The 25,448-nt window shown below is 43.3% G+C and overlaps 3 protein-coding genes across 4 annotated transcripts in view; 2 read left to right on the top strand and 1 right to left on the bottom strand.

The window, feature by feature from the left end:
• The window catches only part of LOC307081988 (tricarboxylate transport protein B, mitochondrial), a 15,905-nt gene extending 11,935 nt beyond the window's left edge, over positions 1-3,970 (top strand). Inside the window, exons 4-9 of the mRNA XM_079745387.1 lie at positions 342-480; positions 769-853; positions 1,000-1,104; positions 1,437-1,552; positions 1,893-1,966; positions 2,324-3,970. Of these exons, the coding sequence (XP_079601513.1) occupies positions 342-480; positions 769-853; positions 1,000-1,104; positions 1,437-1,552; positions 1,893-1,966; positions 2,324-2,438 (634 nt within the window). The 3' untranslated portion in view covers positions 2,439-3,970. The remainder of the gene's footprint in view (positions 1-341; positions 481-768; positions 854-999; positions 1,105-1,436; positions 1,553-1,892; positions 1,967-2,323) is intronic.
• Positions 3,971-5,777: 1,807 nt separating this feature from the next.
• LOC307083355 (somatomedin-B and thrombospondin type-1 domain-containing protein) lies at positions 5,778-18,235 on the top strand. 2 transcript variants are annotated; one of them, XM_079747210.1, is made up of 5 exons: positions 5,778-6,234; positions 13,734-13,916; positions 14,762-14,852; positions 17,175-17,333; positions 17,678-18,235. In XM_079747210.1, exons 1-5 carry the CDS (start codon positions 5,985-5,987, stop codon positions 17,781-17,783), a joined length of 789 nt encoding a protein of 262 aa, XP_079603336.1. In that variant the 5' UTR covers positions 5,778-5,984; the 3' UTR covers positions 17,784-18,235. The 2 variants fall into 2 exon arrangements, with proteins under 2 accessions (XP_079603336.1, XP_079603335.1); XM_079747209.1 differs by having other exon boundaries at positions 13,731-13,916.
• A 2,987-nt stretch (positions 18,236-21,222) lies between these two features.
• On the bottom strand, positions 21,223-25,444 carry snap29 (synaptosome associated protein 29). Its single transcript, XM_079742518.1, has 6 exons — positions 25,293-25,444; positions 24,578-24,811; positions 24,293-24,486; positions 22,728-22,813; positions 22,536-22,640; positions 21,223-22,236 (listed from the first exon to the last, which is right to left on the bottom strand). The coding sequence occupies exons 2-6, from the start codon at positions 24,809-24,811 to the stop codon at positions 22,076-22,078; spliced, it is 780 nt and encodes a 259-aa protein (XP_079598644.1). The 5' UTR covers positions 25,293-25,444; the 3' UTR covers positions 21,223-22,075.
• Between the last annotated feature and the right edge of the window lie 4 nt (positions 25,445-25,448).

Here is a 25,448-nt window from a genome sequence, read left to right as displayed (position 1 = left end):
CTCGGCAGTTAATCAAGCCCTGCTCCTTCCTGGTGTGTCTCTCACACCAGGAAGGCAAAGACAAAGAGTCGAGTGCCAGCTCAATAATAAAGAACTGCAGAACTCAAGGTTCCTTTTGCTCTATTCCTATTGAATGATCATAAAAACCTGAGAGTTTAAAGTCAACTATTTTAAGATTCCTGAAGCTAAAGATACGAATCGTTGACATTATTTTCTCAAACTCAACAAAATCCTAACCACAAATCCACATTGCATTTGCTTGTCTTGTTCTGGTTTTCCCGGGGTGTGTCACTCACTAAGACTCCCCCTTCCTTACTTCAGCATGTGATCTTGTCCTTCAGGTTTGGGGTGTTTGAGTTCTTGAGTAACCATGCGAGGGACACTTCCGGCCGCTTGGACAGCACCAAAGGCCTGCTGTGTGGCCTGGGGGCCGGGGTGATGGAGGCCGTCCTGGTGGTCTGTCCCATGGAGACCATCAAGGTACGATGGGGTCCTTTACTGTGTCTCCAGCGTATATATAGAGTCAGTGTGCATGGGCCTGCTGCAGGCCGTGCCTTGAAGCCCTGTTCCAAGGCTCAGCAGGTTCTGCATGCATCTGCTTGATTATTCTCTTCTGCTTGATTAGTTGCACTTCACCTCATGTCTTCCACTCAATCTATTTCACTGAACCTCACAGTTGTTGTGATTTAAATACATCACTTCTATTTGGGTGTTTTCGGTTTCCATGTATTGTTTTTATTTATTTCTGCATCATCGGCTCCTGTGCAGGTCAAGTTCATCCACGACCAGACCTCAGCCAATCCCAAATACAAGGGCTTCTACCATGGAGTCCGAGAGATCGTCAATACCCAAGGTGAAGCATCTTTACCGTGTTTGGTTGTTGGGCCTTCCAGGGGTATTTTGACCCAGAAGGCCACCATCAGGAGATCCTGAGGCAGGGCCCACAGATATGATTGATATAACTTCCTAATAGGGTTGTGCTGCTGTCTGTGTGAGCAGGTTTGAGAGGGACGTACCAAGGCCTCACCGCCACCGTCCTCAAACAGGGCTCCAACCAGGCCATCCGCTTCTATGTCATGACCTCACTCAGGAACTGGTACAAAGGTGCGTTAGTGTGTTCATACTTTTATATACATTCATAGTATGGAGCTCTATTAGAAAATTATTCATCCAAGGCAATATTGGGATCCTAGTTTTTTTGAAATTGGTGTTCTTGAGTCGTATTTCTGAATATTTGTATGTAGAAATGTGTGTACGAACAAGTACGGCCATGTGTAACATCGCAGAACTTACAAAAAACAATGGGTGACTGCTGCCCTCTAGTGGCGTTTGTGAGAAATACAGCATAATGTTAATTGTGTAACAGGCTATTCAAGGAGTGCAATGCTACCCCTGGACTCCTATTGACTTGCAGCGCTGTGCTTTTCTTTCCCTAGGCGACGACCCAAACAAGTCTATCAACCCGCTCCTCACCGGTCTGTTTGGAGCCGTGGCGGGGGCAGCCAGCGTGTTTGGAAACACCCCGCTGGATGTCATTAAGACCAGAATGCAGGTACGTCGTGTACAGCACACCTCTACGCTGCTCACGCCAGTGGAAGCAGTGTAATCAGTATTTCACACTCCTGGGTACGGTACCCCACTTGGGCTCGCCTGATATGTCGATGAATTTGTGCAACATGGAGGATTTATAAGCTATACATAAAGTATATGATGGTGCATTTTTGTATTAAAAGGTAAATGGAGATATGTTAACGTAGGTATATTTATACTGCTAGTGAATGCTCGTGGGGTTAAAACGACGCGGAGGGCGTTTGGTTTGAATGGCTTGTGGGGAACTATTGGTTTACCCTGACGTAAATATCTCCTAAGCTTTTGCTTTATCTCCTTTGAAGGGTCTGGAGGCACATAAATATAAAAGTACGGCAGACTGCGCCGTTAAAATCCTCAGGCACGAGGGTGTGAAAGCGTGAGTACACATTCACCAATCTTAAGTCTTTCATAATAAGTGCATATTTTTCATTTGTCATTTATCAAATAATTTCCAAAAGGTCATGCCGATTTGTATCAAATTGAAGTGAGGTTTAATCCTATATTCAAATCAACCAACCATCACTTTAATGTATGCAGTCTTACTTTTTTTTTAATTGAAATCCTGCCCATATTTATTCATATATGCTTTGTATGTTCTTTCCTAATCCTCGACTTCACAGTGCACTGAGACAATTTCCCCCTGTATGTTGATTTTTGGGATTTATTTTTCTGTAGATGCTCATATCCCCCTGTGTTTGTCTCTCTCTCTCTCCTCTGCATATTTTCTCTGTAGATTCTATAAGGGTACGGTCCCCCGGCTGGGCAGAGTGTGTCTGGATGTGGCCATAGTCTTCATCATTTATGAAGAGGTGGTGAAGGTTCTGAACGTCGTCTGGAAAACGGGTTAAATGGCCAACCTAAGTATGACCTTTTCCTTAATGTAAACAGTGCCATCTAGCGGGTAAAACTGAGAAAACACCCAATGTGACACTGTGACCACCAATGTAGTTAGAATAAAACTGTAACCTTGGCAACCCTACCATGACTTAAATTTTAGCAGTTTGTGCAGAATAATTTGTTATCATAAACAGCTCTTTTACTTACAGTTTCCCACACAGAGTTTCCTGTGTCTGTGTGTCTAACTATGTTCTCTACATGGGACTAAGGTGCATGACCTCAAATCATAACCTCTACAACTGAAACTACAGTGTTTAATGTTCCTGATATGCCAATTATTTTTATACAAGAAAGATTGTGATTAGTTTAGTATCAACATCATAGTTTACAGAAAGCTTTAATATATTTGATTCCTGTGCCAGGTAAAAAAAATCACATTCTATCAATGGAAAATATGTGTACAGAAAAAGAGTTATAACATAGTATACGTAAGTATTTATTGCAAATTGAATGTTAAATCTCTGTGGTGGAGATGCTATTGCCTGTGTAGAGTTTTAAAATTGTAGGTTTGGGTTGAAGACTTTGGCAAATTAAACTCACTGTGATTGTAAATTATGAATTATTTGTATTGTTAACTTCAGAGCTCATTTCATCGAGATGGACCATAGAGTAGATGTTGAACATCTCATATTGACAATAATAATAACAGTAATCATAATTTGGGGCACTGAATTAGTAGATTGGAGAATCTTCTCAGACCGCTCCGGTTCACCGCTTTTGTTAAGCAGTGATTCTTCATTGACTTGGCAAGCCGACACATTCCATGTAATTCAATATAAATGTCAGTCCCATTCAGAAATGCAGTTCAATACTTTGGTGCTATAATCTTTTAAAGGTTGATTTTTATTCTTTGATTTATTTTGATTGAATTTTATTTCAATGTTTCACTCATGTGTCTTCCATTATTCTTTCCCCTGCGGTACCATTTCCAGCTGAAACTGTTGTTCCATATCTTCATGGATCTAAACCCTTTTAAATCGTATATATATGAATGTATGAGTTTCAGGGGCTACTGGTCTGATGGATGAAAGATGTGTTTGCTCTGTTGCTGCAGTTGGTTGATAAAAAAAGACTGGTTCAATGTAAAAAAACAACAACTACTGTGACCGATTCTTTGGGGGCGATTTGATTTCTCGCATTCCATGGAAATTAAGTGGGCTATATTTTAAGATTTATTGTCGCTGCATTCTTGTGTCTCTATATTGTTATTTCTCTGGACAAATAAAAGCCTTTGCTAATCACTGCCAAATATCAAAGGCAGGGTGTCAATTTAAACCACCTGTAATTAATATAGGTCCTGTGTTGTATGTCCAGTAAACGTTCTACGTTCAGTCTATGAATTATAGCAATGTTAACGCAACTCAGACATCTTATCTGTATTTAATTTAAAAAGTGAGTGCTTCATATTATTGGGCAAGACTTAATAAACATATAAAATAAGCATCTGGAGAGGGTGAGTGATATTAAATTATTATTAGTTTAAGTAATGTGTTGTTTTTATTCTATCGTGTGTATTTATTGACTGTGTTGCTCTGTCCTCTGGGTACAGAAGATCATGTTTTGACAAATCATAGAGGGGGCTTCAGTTGGGGGGGATGCAGGGGGGAAATCAAACAGGGAACTCATTGTTCTGTACTTGGCTTCAGCCCATTTAGGGTGACTCAACTCTCTCTCCCTCTCTCCCCCCTCTCCCTCCCTCGGTCTATCCCTTGATCTCTCCCTCTCAATCATTCACATAAACACACATCTCTCCAATCAACCCCCCTAAACCATTGTCTGTTGTGAAATAGCATGAGTAATGTTCTCTTGGTAATTGTGTGAAAAGGTTTGGTGGGACATAGAATAACAGATTGAGTAGACTGGCCTGCAGTTAAAGAGCAGGTGAGGATTGTTGCGTGCATGACTCACTGAATGAAATGTAAGAAACACTACCAAATAAACACGCACTGTCACAAAGTGGTATAGCAAGGACAGAGTGGGCAGAAAAATGGATAAACACACCGTTTACTGTGATGAACACTAGGTGGCTCTTACCTAACATTCCCATAGACGCAACTTCTTACTTGAACTTTCTTTCCTGCAACGGATTTGGTAAAATATTGAATAGTGTTCAAGTATTGTCAAAACATGAACCATTAAAAACATTGAAAGTGTTTTTTTCTCTTTAGATTATGGTAAGGTATTTATTTTGTTATGGAATATGATTATATTCATGTGGTTTAATTTGCTAAAGGAATTAAATAATTGTAATATAAAAGGTTTGCAATAAAGATCCGAGGGGCTCCTGTTGGCTACAAAAGGGCTTTATAGTATGAGGGGTCATAGCTGGGCCTGGCAATGTCTTCTCCTCATGAACCCGCCTTGATCCTGCCATCATCACCGCCAACCTCCCCTCTGCCTCTCTCCCCTAACCCGGCTTGATCCCGGAGCATCTCTCATCTCGTTTCACGTGTAGGCTATCAACGCAACGAGGGCTGGAGCTTTGAACAGTGTAACATGGACTAGACCGCAAGAGTGTACTTTTCTTTGGTTCAAACTACCCGCCTACCCCTTCAGATACGCGCGTCTGGTATCCTTCCACCACCCCCTCATCTCCCCTCCCCGTGAGACACAACCCAACCAGGGCCACTGAAGTGTAAGTAATGCCATTGTTCTCGGCTCCTCTCCTCCTCAGTATTATGGAAAGGTTTTCTCAGAGGAGAGCACACACTATGGTCTGCTGCGCCCTTCTGAGGGAAACGGAATCGAGCTATTGATATGTACCCTCCGAGTCGCTATCCAAGGTGCTGAATGAGATGAATAAATACAAACTAATCATATTTTTCGATGAGAATTATATATGATAGGCCTACTCGTCAAAACATTGGCAAAAAACGTATATTCCTTTTATTCACAAGCTTGATGCTGTTACTGTTACACGTGTTTCATTATAATCCTATTGATAACCTGCACGGGTTAAGATAAGTACAATGCTTGAGAGAGAGAGACCCCCCGCCCAACACACACATAGAGAGAGAGACAGAGAGAGAGAGAGAGAGAGAGAGAGAGAGAGAGAGAGAGAGAGAGAGAGAGAGAGAGAGAGAGAGAGACAGACAGACAGACAGAGAGAGACAGAGAGACAGAGAGAGAGAGAACAGATGGTCATACTGTATAGCTCAACTTTCCGACAACGACCACCGTGACATGTGCTCCAAGGGGCGGTGTCCGTTGGGCTGATAGAGGAGTGTGTACGCACCGTGTGCTCAACCCAAGACTGCATCGCATCTCTGGTACATGTAGATGCTGGTTGAAATCCCAGGTAGTCTCATAGAGGATTTCAACGGTTCCTTTAATACATATACAAAAAAAAAACGTTAGTCGTAGGTCATGCCGTTGAACAGACAATACCATTAGTAGACTGAACTTTTATTCGATCAACAATTCGGCCAACAATTCGGTCTTCGGCGCCAGCGAGAATCCAAGAGAGGACCCAAGTGCTGAGCGGAGGACCATTCGTCATGGGAGCGCAGGGGGTCGTCTGGCCCGGGTTTGGCCTCATCATGTGTGGATATCTGGCGCTTTTCACCTGGGCGATTATTCCCATAGTCGAGGCGGGCTGCGGAGAGAGAGAAAGCCCGAACTGTTGTACGGGACGGAATAACGAGTGCTTTGAGTACACCAAGAGAAAGACGGTGTGCTATTGTGATACCTATTGTCAGAAAACAGGTGACTGCTGTGATGACTATCAGCGTGTGTGTCAAATATCTGGTGAGTTTCCTGCCCCCTTGCACGCATGTTCAGTGATCCTCATCATTCATCATCATTCAGAGTTTGAGAAATGCCGCAGAGACAGATCCCAAAGTAGAGCTTTTGTCCCGGGACACCGCGTGTTCTTTGTGCTTCGCGCCCCTTGAGAAGTACCTGTTGTTTGTTTGTTTGGTTGTCTTCCAGTGAGAGCCAGAGATGGTTAGCGTATAGGTGACACGGAGACAGTGAGACATACTGCACATAGCTGTCTGTTTAGCGCCCATTATCATGAGCCGTTATTTTCGAAACAGGTAAGAAATAGCGAAAGCTGGGGGAAAGCGAGTAGGACAGCATCCAAGAATAGAGCAACTTTGGAAAGCGTGCTGGCCTCTGATGTTGGGCTGCTAAAATATATATTAATATATGATAATATGATATAATTTATTATAGTTTACTGTGTTCAAATCACCTCGATGGTGATGACTGTGTGTGTGTGTGTGTGTGTGTGTGTCTCTGTGTGTGTGTGTGTGTGTGTGTGTGTGTGTGTGTGTGCGCGTGTGCTTGTGTGCGTGTCTGTGTGTGCGTGTCTGTGTGTGTGCGTGTGTGCATGTGTATATGTGTGTGTGTGTCCGCGGTCACAGTTTGAACATGCGATCTATGGATTATGACTAATTAGTGGTGGGGTGTGTGTCGAGGTTGTATGTGGGACCGACCACCATTCACCATCACTCCTCACATATGTGGCCCTAATTCCCTCCTAGTCAGGAGGTCTAGAGCCTGATTCATGACCCCATGAATCGTGATCTAGGCTCAGAATTCTGATTTAGCCCCTTTAGACCCTATCTGTACTCTGTAGAGGTCCCACACGTTAATAGTCAATGCTATATATGGGCAAACAGAGGAATGGACACCCTGGGAACAGGCCTCCAAAGATGGTCAGGGTTACTGTGTTGAAAATGCAATGAGGGGGAGAGGGAGAGAGAAGGAGAGAGAGAGAGAGAGAGAGAGAGAGAGAGAGAGAGAGAGATAGAGAGAGGGAGAGAGAGAGAGTGAGCGAGAGAGAGAGAGAGAGGGAGCGAGAGAGGAGAGAGAGAGAGAGAGAGAGAGAGAGAGAGGGAGAGAGAGAGAGAGAGAGAGGAGAGAGAGTGTGAGAGAGAGAGGGAGAGGGAGAGGGAGAAGAGAGAGATAAAGAGAGCACTGAAATAGGTTACTATAAGGCAGCGTCAGTGAACTGGAACTCCTCAAGTTCACCTAGAGTACACAGGTAAACTCATAACTACACTCTTGTCCAACTGTAAGTGCAACCCATTAATGGCCTACGGGGATGATTTCCCAAGCCAAGAACACTTAAAACCCTGCCAACTACTATTAAAGTACCTCAATGGTGTGGTACATTCAAAGTACAATAGTGAGCCTTTTGTATAACTGCTGTCTCTGTCATAATAAAGGTTGTTTAGCCCCCCCAGTGCAGTGGCCCAAAGCAATCTGGAATGGAAGTGTTTACTGTAATTCAATAGGCTGTGGGCAGCTGAAACACCTCCCTAATTTAAGTATTTTAAATATCAGAATATTTTCCCTAGTCTGCTGCCAGAGCAGCCATGCAACAGGCCAGTTGTAGGATCCAGGCCGACCTTGTAGAAGTCCAGGTACAACCTAATCCAAGGGGCCGTCCTGTCTTATCATGTACCTGCTAAGCTCCACATTAAGAACAGGAACCGTGTCAGATGGGGGCTGATTCATCGCTGTGTTGCTTAAACACAGCTGGCGTCTCTGAGGTTGGCTAGCAGCCTCTCCTGTATGATTGGGGCCGCCAGGCAGTCTAGCCCTGCATAGTGAATGACCTGTGGGTGGGGCCCCTGCCCAGAATAATCCTTATGAAATACTGTTAACCAGACCTATAAACACCTTTACTGTCAAATTAATCATATGTAGATTAGATTACATACATTTTTATTTTCATTGCCTAGTAAAACACAATGGAACTTAATTTGACAGCAATGCACTAACACCTTTATGTAAATACACAGTATATAATTCGATTTACAATTTACAATTATACAAATATAATGACTAGCCCTAGTCGCATTATCATAAATAACCATAGTCTGAAAAAATCCAATAAACATAAACATTATTTACCTCAATGTGCTGTTTGTACAGAGAGAAGGCGCATTTATTCTCAACAGGAGTAGTAGTTAAGAGGGGGAGCATTTATATGGTTTTATTGGTTTGAATAGGAAATTGTGAATCTGGTGAACAAGAGGAAAGGATAGAGGAGAACGTTTAAAGAGTTCTGCTCTGCTGACCCTTATTTGGTTGGGGCACTTTGTTGACCGTGACCTATGAACCCTGTTTGGAACAGTAACAAGATGCCAACAAATACCTTTTCCATTCTTTCTATCTTTATGTCTTTCCATCTTCCCATCTTTCTATCTTTTGCTCTCTCTCTCTCTCTCTCTCTCTCTCTCTCTCTCTCTCTCTCTCTCTCTCTCTCTCTCTCTCTCTCTCTCTCTCTTCTCTCCCCCTCTTTCTAGCTCTCTCTCGGTGCAACCTGAGTGTCTTTATCTTGGCCGTCCTATAAACAACGCAGGTCTTTTGGGTTAGTGCTCCATTGAAGTGGCTCCCCCTTATGTTGTCTCACCCGTGGCGTGGCTCTGTGGTCTGTATCTGAGGCTGTGTGGTGTGGTGCCTGTGTACTGTCTGTCACAGGCTGTCATTAGCACCTTGACAGCAGCAGGTGAGCAGAGGGCCCGGGGAGCTGGACATCAGAGGAGAGACAGAGAGAGACAGAGACAGAGACAGAGAGAGAGTGTTGGTATTCGGTTCCCACCCCAGTGTACAACAACACAGCCTGATACCACGATATCTGGACATGCTCAAAGTGTGGCGATTGGTATAAATGAGTGTGTTCTGTAGGAGTATAATCCCCTGCATCTGCATAACATCTGTGAGTCAGAATACAACACTCTAGCCATGGGTCATCTCCATTACGCAAGACATCCAGTTTATTTAAAAGTTTAACACTCTCTCTCTCAAATATCCTGTGTCCTCTCCCTTACACACCATACAATGTCCAGACTTTGTGTTGCAGGAGTTCAGTTTGATACCACAGGGGGCAATCAGCAGAATCACTGGTGTCTGCTTGTTATCATACATGCCGGAGAATGTACCCCCCCCACCTCCTCCGTCAAGGGGCTTGCTCATCCCTCAAGTGTCCCACCCCGACGCCTCCACTAGCAGGGGGCTTATCTTTAAACCATAGTGTGTTACGTTGTCACACTGTGATGTTGTCCTCCCTACTCTTTCCTCGACGCCCTTCCTCCTCCTCACACATGCCCCGTGTGAGGAGGAGGAAGCAGCCTGCTCATAAGAGACGACGCAGGCCAGCTGTTGCAGGGATGCAGCTGGTACTTATGTCGAACCAAAGCTTTGAAGAATCAATGTTAAACCTTTTCAACAAGCTCGTAGCTTGAACTGACCTGGACGTATATCTGTGGGCCATCCTGAGGGACAGTCATGTCAATAATGTAATCAATAGAATCACATCCTGTAACTGATATATTCTATGGATGAATAATGCTGGCCAGCCCGTACCTCTCTCTTTGTTTACAGGAATCGTACCTTCTACACCCTCAGAACCCCTCCCACTCACCCCACCCAACTAGCCAAGCTATGCTAGTTTGCGTCATACAGTTAGAATGGACAGAACTTTGTGATTGACTCTTTTTCATTCTGAAAGACTACTACTACTAACTGGGAAGGTCTCGATCTTAGACATTTTGACTTTAAATAACAATATTGGGGTGGAAAGACATTGTCAATTAAATATTTATTGTAAGACATAGCAGATGTAAACTAAGATTTAAAATTGTAACTTCAATTTGAGTACTTCTGGAAGTATTGGTCAGTGAGAAAGTGCTAATGTTGCATCAGTAGGGAATAACATTGCATTCTGGCACTTGGGTTGTGATAACTAAGACAATAGTCTTACAACAATCCTGTACAGCATTCAGTTCAGATATAGAAGGCTAACTACATTTGTAAATCCTTACTTAATTATTTTACCATACAAATTGTAGTTGTTGGTGGTATCCAATCACAAGTGATGCATAGTTTCTGCTTTGCCAACTTGAATAAATGTCCTTATGTTCTCATTCATTTATTTATATATTTTTATATATCATTTTATATATATTATCCATCCCCTCAAATGAAGCCTCAGCTGTGTATGCTTAGAAAATCCATCTAATAGTGGGTTCATTGGCGCCCCTCGCTCCACGTGGGTGCAGGAAGCGTTTAGGCGGGAGCCCGTTATTAAGTCTAAGTCCTCTCTCATGTCTAAGGCTTATTAAGAGGCTGGTGCCCTGTGTGACAGAGCAGCCTGGCTCTCTCCTAATGCCCCGACCCCAGAGGGGAGGTCGGGGGAGATGGGGAGATGAGGAGGGAGAGGCCAAGGGGTGGGGCGCAGGAGTTTTCTCTCCAGTCCTTTGGAACAGCTGGGCATCTGGGTTCCATCATAGAGGCGGTATAAGAGGAGGAGGAGGAGGAGGAGGAGAAGGAGGAGGATGAGGAGTAAGGAGGGGTTGCTGGAAGTGATGCTGGGGTGGGTTGGGGGTGTACAGACGGGGAGGAGGGAGGTGGGAGGCAGGGCAGTAGTTGAAAAGAGACGACTAAAAGGAGAGACAGATGGGGGGGGGGGGGGGGGGGGGGGGGAGGGGGGGAGAGAGAGAATGAGACAGAATGTGCCACAGCGCCAAACAGAGATAAAGGCCGGTTCCTTGCGTTCAAGGGGGAGATGCGGGGGGTCTTTTGTTATGGAACAAAATGGCAACAGACCTTTGAGAGAGAGAGAGAGAGAGAGAGAGAGAGAGAGAGAGAGAGAGAGAGAAAGAGAGAGAGAGAGAGAGAGAGAGAGAGAGAATGTTTTAAAGAATGAGAAAGAGGAGAGAGATACAGAGAGTGGGAGAGAGAGAGAGAGAGGGGGGGGGGGGTTACATGTTATCGCTGAGGTTTTTGGCTCATTACAATGACCAATTTGTCACTCAACAACTAGCGTGACCTGAATGTGGCCGACAACGGAAGAGCAGAAACCAGATTTGGATCACACAGATTAATTTAGCTCCTATAATGCCGGCTTTAATACTGCTTCTCTAAAGCTATGCCAACCGCCGAGAAAACTCTGGCTAAGACCCATCTCCTCACCATAGAAGATATCCTGTGATCCCCTTTCTTCTTTCGTTTAATCTTTTCTTCTTTTGAACACTTGCTGGTTTTGGCCAATAGTCTGCTCCAGGTGCTGTCTATAGACGATGGTGCCTTGCAGTTTTAAAAAGTTCATTTTTTATCAATCCTCATCCTCAAACATCTCGGAAACCCTGACTGAAAAAAACCTACAAACCTTTCAGAAAACCACAGCAACCGCAACAACAACAACAACAACAATTACAATGACAACGACATCATTAACAATCACAGATGTTCTCAATGACAAAGGCTCCACATGCTGACTACAACAACCATTTGTTTCTGTGTGGAGGGCCCTTGGGTTCAGAGGTCTTGGCATGTGTTTCCTATTTGAACTTTCTCACTGTAATCAGCTCCAGAGCCGGGGCGGCCTGGCCCCTGTGTTACACCGGCTCCCTGGGCTGTGCTGCTGGGTGGTTCCGTCGGGGGACTGGCTTTAGGGGAAAGTGAGCTCAGGGACCACCAAAGCCTCCCAATTACCCCCCGACCCCTCCTGATCCCAGAGGCAGGGGGGGCTGCACTTCCACACGTACTGTGTGTGTGTGTGTGTGTGTGTGTGTGGGTGGCTATTCTCAAGTGTTTGTGTGTGTGTGGGTGTGTGTGAGTGTGCGTGTGTATAGTTTATGCTTAAGTGTATGTGGGCGTGTTTTTATGTGTGGTTAGTTATCCGTAAGCATGTGTTTGTGTGTGTGTGTGCGTGTGCGTGTGTGGGTTTGTGTGTGTGTGTGTGTGTGTGTGTTGTTCTGTGTGATTATGTGTGTTAAGTTATGCCTTAAGGGTGTGTGTGTGTGACTGATTCCTTGAGTGTGTGTGTCTCTGTGTGTAGTAACGATTGAGTGTGCAGTTATATGTAAGAGTGTGCGTGGATGTGTGTGTATTCCTGAGGGCGTGTGTGGGTCATTTCTGAGGTTGTGTGTGCGTAGTTGTGAGGGTGTGTGTGCCTAGTTGTCTGTGGGTGGGTCAGCAGGGTAATACCCTTGTTCCCCCCTGAGTGTGCGAGAACCAGCCGACCCTCTTGGCCCGGTGCAGTACAGAGCACCGGCCGGGGATACATCAGGGGAAGGAGGAGGGGAGACAGGAAGCAGGATAAGAGGAGTGGTAGAACGGCCCAGGGAGCTGATAGGACCCTGCTGGTGGCTTCCACGTGTGTGGGTCACACTGGGTGGATCAGGGGGGGCAGGCTCCTAGGTCTTGTGTGTCTGGAGGGGGATAGGCGCCAGGGCGACAACCCAAGGCGTCAGATTTATATAGATAGATAGATGCTTTGGGTTGTGTGTGTATGCTTATATATGTCTGCAGGCATGTAGTTTGCTCACATGTGTGCTTGTGACTGTGTTTGTTCTTCTACGTATGAATTAGTGTCTGTGCATGTGTGTGTGCATGCTTGCATGTGTGTGTGTGTGGCTATCTGGGAAAGGCGAGTGTCAGGTGGGCAGCACTAATGTGCAGGAATGCAGAGATTCCACAGTGGCTTTGTGGATCGGTCGTGTCACTGAGACACCCCCCCCCCCCCCCCCCCCCCCCCCAGTGGGACCATGGGAATCTGTAGAGATGGGCGGCCTCTTGAAAGCGCTCTCTAGCCCCCCCCCCCCCCCAAATATCTTTCTTTCTTTCCTTCTTTCTTTCTCTATCCTCATAATCCGCATCTTTCTCCCATCTCATTTGTCTCAGTTGTCTCAAATTTTCCTTTCATTGTCTCTTAGACACACACACACAAACACACACCTACACACACATAAGCACACACACACACACACACAATCAAACATATGTACACACTCATACACATACACACACACACACATACTCACACATTCACGCATACCGTTCACACACACACACACACACATCTTGTGATGTGTGCATGTGTCACATGTCTACATATTTTTTGCCTTTGCAACTTTGTAAGAACGTAAGAACTTTGTTGCTTACGTGAGTATGTGTATGTATGTTTGTGCTCTATTTGTTGTCATGGAAAGAAACAGCAAACAACAGCACATCTGAAATCATTATGATCAGAAAGCCCTATGAATTAGGAATACTAGACCGCACACTGCCCAAGGGATCTTGGTTCATTGAGATGGAATTGGCTGATGGCAACGATGCTAATGCTCCGCACTGCAACATCGACCCAATCGGCACGCTGCACGACGTGAAACACTTTGAGGGACTCAACGCGCGTGTACCCACACACATTGTGTCTGTGTGTGTCTTAGCCCCTTTACCTAACGCTCATAGCGTCAGCTCATCCGCTACCTCCTCCCTCCTACCAGCAGCCATTGACTGTGTGGTGGGCTCCTGGGGGCCCTGGTCGCCCTGCACGTCCCCCTGCGGCGTGGGCAGCACCGAGAGGAGCCGCCAGGTGTCCGTGCCCCCGAGGAACGGGGGGACGCCCTGTCCTGACCTCAGGCAGCGGAGGGGCTGCTATGGCAACAACGCTGTGTGCAGCACATCTAAAGGTGAGGCGATAGCGGTGGTCTTCCTGCACAGGACTCAGTACGTGCGTATTAAAGCTGCAGTAGATAAGAGTCCAGGGTTGTAACGTGATTGGGCAGAGGAGAACAGCATTTTGAATGTACCTTTGACTGATAGGCCGGCTGGATTGCCCGAACCAATCATAGAGGATATCCCCTGTTAGGGCAGAAACTGATATTCTCACAGAGCATTACACTTACTAAAGGCAGACGGATGACTATGACATTTCTATAAAATTGGACTCAAATTAGAGGTCTCAAATCTTCAACACCTCAAATATACATGGTAAAGTTAGTATTACATAGCATACCATATCATAGTATAGTATAGTAAAGTATAACATAGTTTAGTATAGAGACAGTAAAGTAAAGAATGGTATAGTATAGTATGGTAAAGTATAATATACTATAGAATAGTAAAGTATAGTATTGTGTAGTACACAATCCCTATAAGATTGATACTGTTAAATCCTAATGAACTTTGAGTTGAACCTCTTAATGTCCCCTATTGCCACATATCTGATCTTAAGTCTTCAGTACAGCTGAAACATATCAAAAGCATCTGTTATGTTCTCCTACTGTTGACTTAGTGGCCAAACTTGATAGACTGAAGATAAGCCTCTTGAGTCTGGAGCAACAAGGTTTTTATCAGTCACAGAAACCCAAATAATTGCTTACAAGTGTTGTATCTTAAGTCTACTTGAGTATACAAGCAACAATGCATTCTTAGAAACTTTTTCTCAAATTTAATATGAATATTTCAGCATCTTTGTTCACGTTGAGCTATGATTATTCATGTCTTTGGTGTGGTTTATTTTATATTATTTTAGAGGTGGCTAAAATCCTGCCTGACTCCTTCAAGCGGATTTTCAAGGACCCATGGAGACGACCACACATGCTGATGAAGGAGGAGAAGGCGAGGTAGGGTACGAAAGACAAACAGGTGACCACTGAGCCAGCTGCTTGGGACACAAAGGTCAACACACCACTTTCACTCATGGATAATGGAGTCATTCTTTCTATATTGATTGTACCTTCATTACCTGTTAACAGTCACACAGACTCACCTGTGACGACATGGAATATTCTGAATTATAAGGGTCATAAGTCAATCTACAGAAGTAGATGCATAAGTAGTGCATACAACTAGAAATTATTTAGGTTCATGTCAGATTTTATTTGTGCCTAGGGAGAACTTTGATCCAATTGGAATTCACCTTGAGATCCTCAGATTGTATTGTTTTAAGTTCAGCTTCATGAACACGGGGACCCAGAAGAGCCAAGAAGAGAAAGCCAAGGCCAGGCTGACCTCAAACTACAGCTGGACATTGTTTTGACTGTAGGAGATGAACACTGCGGTTGGATATCTGCAGGATATTCTGATCTTTGAGCTGTACTGATTGTGGAGTGCTTCGGTACAAGCACAGGCGTGCTCTAACGCACTTAGACACACACACACACACACACACACACACACACACACACACACACACACACACACACACACACACACACTCACACACACAATGAGGGCCGGCCTTTTGGCAGGCCAGAGCGTTTCACTTCGATTAAAGTGGACATCGGATACCTTTATTTTGGATGAGACACAAAGCTACAGGGGATGGAAGAGACATGAGTCATACATGTGATCCATTAACCACGGATGGCAGCATTAGGCTGATTTTATATAAACATCTGTCCCACTGACAGATGCTGGGGGAAAAGACTGCCTATGGATTTAAAGTTTTACAAATACAACTCTGACTTACAAGAAGAAAATTGCTGAGAAATGAGACAAAGGTAAAATAGGAGAACTAGCAGTAATGAAAGGTATATACAGCCAACACACTGCTTACCCCAATCAACCTTTATCCAGCAATTCTTACCTGTAATCAACACCTTCACACTGAAAAGCATTTTTATGCTTATTTTTAATTGTTTGGTTTGAAACCTACTTTCATATTTATGTAACAGATAAGATTTGATGGATGCTTTTTAGTGTCATTAAGAGGGAATTAAACAATGCAGTGTTAATAAAATACCCTACCTCCTTAGCTAGACATGAAAAGTCGAGAAAAATCCATAATGGTCCTCTATCAGGGGATAGCGCCCCCTATGGGTGAAATGGTACCAAATGTTTTCAAGACCTGCATACCAGGAATACAGATGTAGTTTTACTCTTGCATCATTTGAGGTTTACCTATAGGCATTACCAATCGGGAATAATTATAAGAACCCTGACCCTAATAATAGATATCCACAGATGCACAGGCACTGTGCAGTAAATAACATCCTTCTAGTCACTAGAGTGATGTTAGAGTGATACTAGAGTCTACTCTAGTGTATGCAGAGCACAGTAAATGTAGACTTGTTTTATCTAATCTGATTAATTGGGATTAATATGCCAATTTAGGAGTTAAAAAATATGTAAAAATGTAGATACAACAATAAAGTTAAGGAACAATGTGTTTTTGTTGTTTGTGCATAAATAATTCCCTTAAGAGTCTTTTACGTTTCACCATTTTAAACATTGAAACCCAATCTGTTATCAAGGTCCTTTTGCAAGCCCAAGGGACAGGTGCTGCCTTGCACATTAAGTTCTGAATAGAGACTTGAGGGAGCATTCAGGGAGAAATGCTAAGTAAGAGACATATTTCCTCCGGTCCTGACATCCCACTGGGGATGGTGTTTAGTCATGACTCAGTTGACTCATAGACCAAACAAACACAGCAAAAAAAATCTTAGGCCAGTGCCAAAAGTTACAGTGAACTGGGAAACAAGCTTTAATCGTTTAATCGAAGCACAGTTTGGGGCTTGGTAGAAGGTTGTCTTTGCCTGCCCTGAGCCTGCTGAAATGATAAACAGATCTAGGCTTTGGCGTCTGCCTTCTGCTATTAAGACCTCGATCAAAGGTAACCTAATTGGTTTGAAGGCCACTGGACCTGGGAACGTCTGAATAGGAAAATGTTTGCAATGGCATGGGATTCTGGAGGATAACATTGAAGTACAACAAGTAGGACATAGCATGTTGTTTGCTACTATGTGGTGTGGACGTCTGCATAAAATCAAAACAAGCAGCTGTGTGACCTGGCTCATCTTGAATCTCCATCTCTCTGATGTTAAAAACAAAATGGTTTGTTGCAAAAAGAAAATAAATAAATAAACGGGGGATTCAACAGCATACACCTTGATCAACGCTTGCACACATTTATCGTTCTGTTCTATGTTGGCCTTTGCCCACAGTTACTGCGTGTACCTGCGGGTTAAGCAGTCCAGTGCGGCCTGCAAACTGAAGCTGTGGAGCGCCCAGTTGGTCAGAGAGAGACTGGTGTGTGCCGAATGCCAGAGTGACGCCATGTCCAAAACCGACCGCTGCGGCGGAGACGGCATCGAGAGCACCAGGTGAGCCCCGCCTCTTAACCAAAGACACACCATAAGGACCACATTTGCTTAGTACTTGTTGCTAATTTCCTGCAAAAGAGGAAAGCGTTCTAATGTGACATTAAGAGATTAAAGTTTCAATGGGCGGACAGAACATTCTTAACACTCCTACTACAACGTTATTGATGAAACGTCGTCAGAGTGCTCCCTTCTCCAGGGATGATGGAACAGCAGAAAGAAATGAGCCCGGACTTAAATGTGTGATACTTAACCCAAAACAGGCATATTCATCGCAGTAACAGTAAGAAGCACATTTTGCATAGGGTAAAAGGCAGTAGTAAACATCACGATGACCCATGTTGTAGGACCTTCTGGGCGGCGGCCTCCGTGCCGGGTTGCCATGGTTCCTGGGTGCGGGAGTCTTCGACGGAGGGCTGTCGCTGTGCGCCGTACTCGCTGCTGTTTGTGTGAGCAGCCTCCAACGACCCCCCCCCCCCCCCCCCCAGGAGATCAGCAGTTTCCTGCCACTTTTCTACTTTGCCTCACACTCTGTACTACACATACTACGACGACGCCTGAAATAATAAGCACACGTTCTAGCATTTAGAAATCAATATTTTTCTGCAGCCACAAATATTTTCATTCCTCCTCCAAAGCACAGAAATGCCTATATGCATTTTTACCTCTGACTCTTTGCTATCTACCTCCAATAATGCAACTGCATTTGATGCTTAATGTATAAATATATAAATGTAATATTTTGCTTTATACATTTTCTACTTACGAGTTTTTACGTGTAACGTGTATGTGTCTATATAGCAATGATTATGTGTATCCACCCGTTCATTTAGTTTGTTTCCTTTTCTAGATCCTTGTTTCCATATCTTCGTTTAATTTTACATTTCGCCACATTGATCATAACAAATCACTTTCATCCGAATGTACATGCCATCTTTGAATGTGTGTCAAATCAATCGACTCTCAGGGGTTTCAACAAGGAGTTTTTGTCCCCCCCCCCCCCCCCCCCCCCCCCCCTATCTATGGTTCAATACCTGCCGTCAACAAGGCTGTTTATGTAGATATCAAACAGTGAAATATAAATTAAAGCTACTTGGTGTTTGTTATAGGTAATATAAGCTAGGGTGGATCAGATTCCAAATCGGTGTGGACTCGAGCCGTTCCACCTGTCCATCGCTGTATGCAGTTACTTTTTCATTTTGTTATCCCTGTCTCCAACTCATTCCAAAAACAAACCAAAAACTAGATTGGCTTTAAAGGGGAGTTTTCAACAACACCGCTGCGTCTTGCAAAAAGTCACACCTCTGCTCCCTAGCTGTAGACTAGCAGCCGGCCTGTTGCTTCACTCCCTTTTCTCATTAGCAGATTCTCCATGTCCTCCCTCATCCTATACAGCTCTTTAGGATAGCCGGAGTACCTTAGCGGTTGCTGTGTTACATAAGGCCACTACTGTGTGTTTAACATGTCCACTAAATAACAGCCTATGCTCAATGAGCACATCGCTCTGACTCTGTTGTGCTCACTGGAGGATACGTTTCATGTTCGGGCGAACGATCTGCCTTGACATTAAAAAAAGAACCCTGCCATGTATTTCCCTTGTTTATGTGTATTTATTTATTTTCTTTCCAAGCAAGCAAGCAAGCGAGGATATCATTAGGGCAGCACTGCATACTCTTGTACACTGTTGATTAGTGAAAAATAAAACAAATATACAGCCACTTTTCTTTCTGTCATGATCAGTTGGAGTCACCAATAGTTGCATTATTATTACCTTGTATCACATTAATACAAAGCTTTGTATTGTTTTCTTCCTCTTTGTTTTATTGCCTGTGTAATATTTCGTGACTTCAAAACATCATCAAACACCTCAGGTAGCATTGCTGGTTTTCCCGAGGAGCAGTTACAGCTGTGGACCTGGTGTTGATAATGTAATTATATACTCAGAGTTAGACCCATGCTCACATGCACCAATTACATTTAAAAAGGGTGTCTGCTGGGCAGTTCAGAACAAAAAAGCAAACATGAATCTGTTAACATAATTTGGGTAGAATTCTTGGAATTTCTTGGAATAGTAGAAATGGAATGTGAGTTTCTGTGAAATCACCCATGGCCTATAATATTGGGGTATTTTCCTATAATTTAGGGTTTGTTTAGACAGGCAGACAGTGAGGTAAGAAGGAGTGAAACTGTTCCCCCTGTAAGCACGGCATGTTCTTCTGGTACACTGACTTGTCCCGTGGCGCGACAATGTTTCAGCCTCCATGATGGTGAAATCTTTTACTTGGTAGAATTGTTGTTATTCCTGATACAGATAATTTGTATTTAACTTTTTATCACACGCTGACTGTTGATTCTTGTGAGCATGCATGTCCTTGAAACTATTAACCACTGGAAATGATGTTGACCCGTACTAGTGTTGTGGAGCCAGTTATGTCTCAGAGTAAACCATCAACCTGAACTCCTTCCCCCCTTTCTCTCTCGCTCTCTCATCCCCTCCCGACCACCACCCATCCCTCTGCCATCCTCAGCATCATCATCATCATCATCCCTCCCCTCCCCTCCCAGACTCCCCTCGGTCAGCACAACCCTTTCTTTCCTCGTACTACAACAGTGGCAATACAGTGCTGCTGGCCTGTCAGTCCGTGCAGCCTCTCTGAAGCTGGCTTTAACCCCATGTCGGCCGCGACCCAGCGCCGCTAACCCGCTGTCCAAAGGGCAGGAAGGCCCGTCTCTGGCCCAGTGCCTGATGGGCTCCGACAGCAGTGTGTTCTGGGATTACACCCACTGAAAAGAGCGGCATTCCATCACTGTCGGCCTTTGTCGCAGCGTGGCCATTGTTTGCTTACGACAAGACAGCTGTTCAAAGACCGCCCAGCCCCGCGCCCGGCGTACAGGGAGAGCGCATTTCCGCTCACTGACGCCGGCGCTCCAGCATAGACCTGTGCCTTAATATATACAAAGTATATATATGATATTCTTTTTTTAGGGTTTTCTTTTAAAGTATGTAGATAGATATACAAGCATATAATGGGTGTAGGCCTATATAAGATGGATATACGTATGTACAGACAGACAGAGGGGCAGACAGGTATGCAGGTTGTCAGACAAAAACAAACAAAAAGATTGCTAGACAGACAGACAGAAATAGATAGAGGGATGTATACACTATACTGTAATTAACAGTGCTTCCTAATGAGGGCCTGTGCATTGCCCTGTGGAAGCAGCTGGACTATATCAGAGGAATGATAATGAATAGCCGCCACCGCACCGGGATGCAGAAGACATACAGCAACACAGCTTGAAGACTGCAGGGCTAAACACAGTCTTCACAGACTCCATTGAGCAATTAATGACAGAACTTACCATCAAGTAGTGGCCATTTTAATTCTCCTGGATCACAAAGAAGAGATAAAGACTAAACAAGGCGGTTGGACCTTCTGTTTAAAAAGGAGGCTTACTTATGATAACTATTTGGTGGGGTTGTAGTTAGCAGTGGAGGTTCTGTAACGTGTACATTTTAACTAAACTTTTAAAGAAAGAAGCAAAAACTAGATCAGCCAAGTTCATCCCATAGCATTATCTTGGATTTTGTACAAAATCTATATAGAAATGCCCATGTTTCACAGGAGCAATCTTGATTTTGACAAGACATCATCACTCAAGGTATTAGTATACAAAAATAGATCCATACTGAGGATGAGACTAGGGCGCCGCCTAGTGGTACTTTGACCACCTAATTTCAAATTCCGTTGCTTTCCCAAGTGTAACTTAAATCAGTTTTTTTTATTGAATAACCTTTTCTTCTAAATATATAATGTTGTTAATGTTAATTTGTAAGTATTGGTGGTTCAGTTATAAAGCAAAGACAATTAGTTTAACGTAATTTAATAGATTTGAAACAGCAGATCCTTCAATTGGAGCAAGTTAGTGGTTTCTCTAGTCCCCTATTGTAGGTCATTTAAAGTGTTTGTCTCATTATGAAATTCAACTTTTTATATTCACAGAATGCAGCCCCACTGTTCACATTATATCTGCCTCAAAAACATCCTTATTCACGTCACAAATACATCTTAAAAAGATATAAACTAAAAGTCAAGTTGATTCAATCACCCTTGAAAAGAATACAACTAATCAAAATTGGGAAAGGAAAAAACATTTGGAGGATTTTTATAGCAGGCACAACAAAATAAAAGAGTTAAGTAAGGCAAAATGTATCAAGCAAAACATAACATGTTAAGATTCCTTGTATGATAAAATAATTTTGGGGTGGACAGCGACGACGTTCTGGCTACCAGTTATACATGTAGTCATTTAGTTACTGCTTGCTGCTGGAGCATGAGCACATTCGTATAGTCTCTGTACATATCTCCTTCAAAAATATTGAAACAAAATCAAATGTGGTCAATCAGTTGATTTTGTTTCGATGAACATTTTTTTGTTTCACATTTCAATGAAAATGAGAGTAAATGTACTCAATTGAGTAGAGTCATAAGACACACATATTTACTTAATAATATTCGGTTCAATGAAAACTGACAGATGGGCTTTAGGCATCAAAACCGCCTGTGTTAGTAGGCAGCAATTAAAAAAAAGGAAGATCCATGTAAGCAAAAAAGCTAAATAACAATGTGTATTTTTCATTGATATAAAAGAATAGTTATGTCATTCTGCTATGGACAGCTTTGATACCCAGCAATAAAGAAGCCATCTACTTCTGTCACTCAAAGTTTGTATGTAAGTCGGTTTTATTTAAGGTTTTTGATTTGTTGGTTGGTGTTGTTGATCTTCAGGTCCATCTTATCGACCTTGTTCATCAGAGAATCTAGCGAGTCGTCTTGACTCTCGAGCTCCGACTGCAGACCCAATCCCAAGCCCTTCAGTCTGCTCAGTCCCAGGCACATATCATCTGAGGAGGACACACAGAAGAGCTTTAGGGTCAGACTAGGCTGTTTTTAAAAAGGTGGGATATTATACCACCAGGTGTGAGTGTGTTTAGCCGTTACGAGCCGTTTTGAAAATCTGCCTCTTCTGACATCACGAGTGGGCGTGTTCACCTAGATAGATGGATATGCCCACTCGTGATGTCAGAACACACCTAGTGGTATAATATCTCACCTTTAATATAACAGCTACATGCATCACGTTAAACAGGCTATATCCATTTTAATACCATCTAAAGATCTTAAGAGAAAGAGCTTTCAGTACCTAGGTTATTGTCCAGGGTCTGATGAGCTGCCCTTAGATGCTGGTTCCTAGGATGGCCGTTCTGTACAGATGGGTCGTCGTCTACTGGTGCAGAGGCTCCAAATCCTGTTTTTGAAAAGACACATGTTAATGTGACCCAGGTTTTACCATAATTAACACAGAATGAAAGTGCATGTACTATGAACCTCTCACCTGCTGTATCGATCTTTCTGAGATTGGGGTGACTAGCCTGGTACTTATCTTCATGTCCTCGACTAGAGGACAGGGCATTCTGTAATCTACATATGAAACAAAATGTAAACAGCTAAGCATGGCTAACCTGTGGAGGGTGGGGCAGTCAATGTCAAAGCACTCAGGAACTGCCAAGAGAAAAAATACAAAATTCTGGCAAAGATTTTGAATAAGATTGGTTGGCTGAGACTTGGCAAGAGCGATAAACTTGAGCAAACAAGGATTAGAAATTGTTTTTTAAATAATACTAATAAAAAAAACTTAGATCAGGGTGGTATATATTAAAGATTAGTAAAAGGGAAACTTCATCATGGAAATGGATATTAAGAATTGAAAAAATATAGAATGCAATAGTGTTGCACAATACCAAAATTATGACTTCGATACTATACCTGCCCGAAAATACCTCGATACTCGATACTGAACCGATAGCACAGTGAAAATTAAAAATATCTGGAAAAGAGATGAATAATGGTCCAGCTCGGTCTCACTAAGGTTTAACTTTCAGCAGTTTGGTCCTTTCCTGCTTTTTGAGCAAATTACGTTAATAAATTAATTCTTCAGATCAGAGAATTGTATTCCGATTGAGGCATATTAATATATATAATACGCCTCAATCGGAATACAATTCTCTGATCAGAATAGAATTCCATGCGGAATAGAAGAGGTGGTGTAGTCCGCTATAATCGACATGTATACACTTATTCCGATTGGTTTGGGATGGGTGCGGCTACTTTTTAACTTAGAGAGATGGCATCAGCAACTGCAGTAGTTCGCAATTGTTCCGTCGGTACACCTAACTAGACCGCTGTCAAGGAAAGTGGATTTTTTGCCTAATTCACGTCTTTCTTATTACTCCGCAAGTAGTCCGGTAACTTATCAACCCCAGCGTGTCCGGTTGCTAAGCGACGTCAACGTCTTTGGCAGACTATTTCTTTGCTGATCAACACTACGAATGGTAATTGTTAAACGACACACGTGTGAAGATATTGTTTTGTTCTGGCAAGGAGCCGTGTAATAAGTTGGATAATGTATAGAACGTCGCCGGTCATTATCGAAAATAATACCCCTCAGGGCCATCTTGCTATCTTGTTACGTCTCACTCTCACTCGCTCAGTGAACTGCCTGCTGCTGCTGTGGCTGAGCGCGAGCTGAGGGGCACGCCCACTGACTAGCCTCTGCGTGCAAGGAGTATGCCTGAGAGTTGATGCTGCTTGTTTACTTGCAAGCCCTTTCGTTCAAAGTTTTTTTTCTTTCATATTTTCTACTTTTATTAAATAAAAGTATTATTTTTTTTATAAAAGTATCGATACTAAAAAATGAGCGTATCGTATTGTTTTTTGCATGAGGGTATCGTGATACCTTTCTAGTATCAGTATACCGTGCAACACTAGAATTCATGTCAGCTGCTAGGAAACAACCCACACATTTATCTCATATATTAATATAAAATCACATATATTACAAAAAAGATAAATCAACATATACTTGTGTAATGTCTTAAAGAGGAGGCGATTGAGTCTTACTTGTCGCTGGCCTGGTACGAGTTGTTCTGCACAGGCGGTGGCCTGGTTTCTGGCTTCGCCTTGAAGTAATTCACAAGACCTCCCCACACACTCTTGATGCTGTTGATGTGTCTCTGGCTGGTCTTCAAGTCTTCCTCCATGTTGTCTACCATCTTCTCTGACCTTTTCAGAGCCTCCCCCTGACGCATCAGCTCCTAAAAAAAAGAAAAGGTGATGCCGCATGAGGCTTGTTCCCTCTATAATAGAGGATACATAATGGCTACACTGATTAGTTTTGTAACATACCTCTGCAGTGTCCACACCCATCTTCTCTGAATCATAGATGAGGCCAAGCGACCGGTGGCTGCTGTCCACCGCAGACTTGGCTGTGCGCATTACCTCCTGCTGCAGGTGTCTTTGACGCCTCTCAGCATCACTCAAACCTCTATCGTTGTCATCGATTCCCCCAACGTTAGAGCCATACGCTCCCTCCTCTTCATCATCATCTGCAAACGGGTTGCTGGACTTGGGATAAGCCATCTGAACACAGATTAGGAAGAAACAGACAGGAAGCCGTCAGGAGGAGATCGTTTTATTTTGTACAAACTTGCAAATTAATATGCAGGATATAAACACTACCTAAGATTAGGAAATTATAGTAGGAAAGGTAACGGTAGACCGACCTTTACACCGCCTACCGCCAAACGTCAGTTTACCCCGCTCTGAATTGTTCAGATTGAATATTGGAATAAACCTATGATATTGATCTCTAAGTCCTCGTTTAATTTAAGTAAAACAATGATAAAACATTGTCTCCGAGCATGACACAATTGTAAATCCTCTCCCTGGGCAGCTGTTTGTTTTAGCTTGAAGCTAGCACAAACGGTGTTAACTTTGATGGCAGGGAACCACCACACCCATAACGCTGACTCGCAAATCGATACACAACAGTGCACTGAAATAAACAATATCACCTCATATAAAACGTCACAACGATACAGAAAAAACATAAAGTACAAACCTTTGACCGAAGCTAGCCTCTATCAGCTGACGACGAGACACTTCCGTCCAACACTTCCGTTCACGTCACTGCTTGTTGTCAATTGCGCCCTCGAACGACTATAATAAACCTCTCAGTATTCATCAGACACTATTCAATTTTCAAGTATAAAGTATG

This window comes from Pollachius pollachius, assembly GCF_949987615.1.
Source record: "Pollachius pollachius genome assembly, chromosome: 1".
In the NCBI taxonomy this organism is placed as follows: domain Eukaryota; kingdom Metazoa; phylum Chordata; class Actinopteri; order Gadiformes; family Gadidae; genus Pollachius; species Pollachius pollachius.
Note: the sequence above shows the minus strand (reverse complement) of the source record. Positions and strands in the feature narration are given on the sequence as shown.

Coding starts and splice junctions, on each gene's coding strand:
- LOC307083355 (XM_079747209.1), top strand. CDS start 5,985: ATGGGAGCGCAGGGGGTCGTCTGGCCCGGGTTTGGCCTCATCATGTGT. Junction 6,235..13,730: donor GCGTGTGTGTCAAATATCTG/GTGAGTTTCCTG, acceptor CCCTCCTACCAG/CAGCCATTGACTGTGTGGTG. Junction 14,853..17,174: donor ATGAAGGAGGAGAAGGCGAG/GTAGGGTACGAA, acceptor CTTTGCCCACAG/TTACTGCGTGTACCTGCGGG.
- snap29 (XM_079742518.1), bottom strand. CDS start 24,811: ATGGCTTATCCCAAGTCCAGCAACCCGTTTGCAGATGATGATGAAGAG. Junction 22,814..24,292: donor TCGTACCAGGCCAGCGACAA/GTAAGACTCAAT, acceptor TTTCATATGTAG/ATTACAGAATGCCCTGTCCT. Junction 22,237..22,535: donor GACCCTGGACAATAACCTAG/GTACTGAAAGCT, acceptor TGTCCTCCTCAG/ATGATATGTGCCTGGGACTG.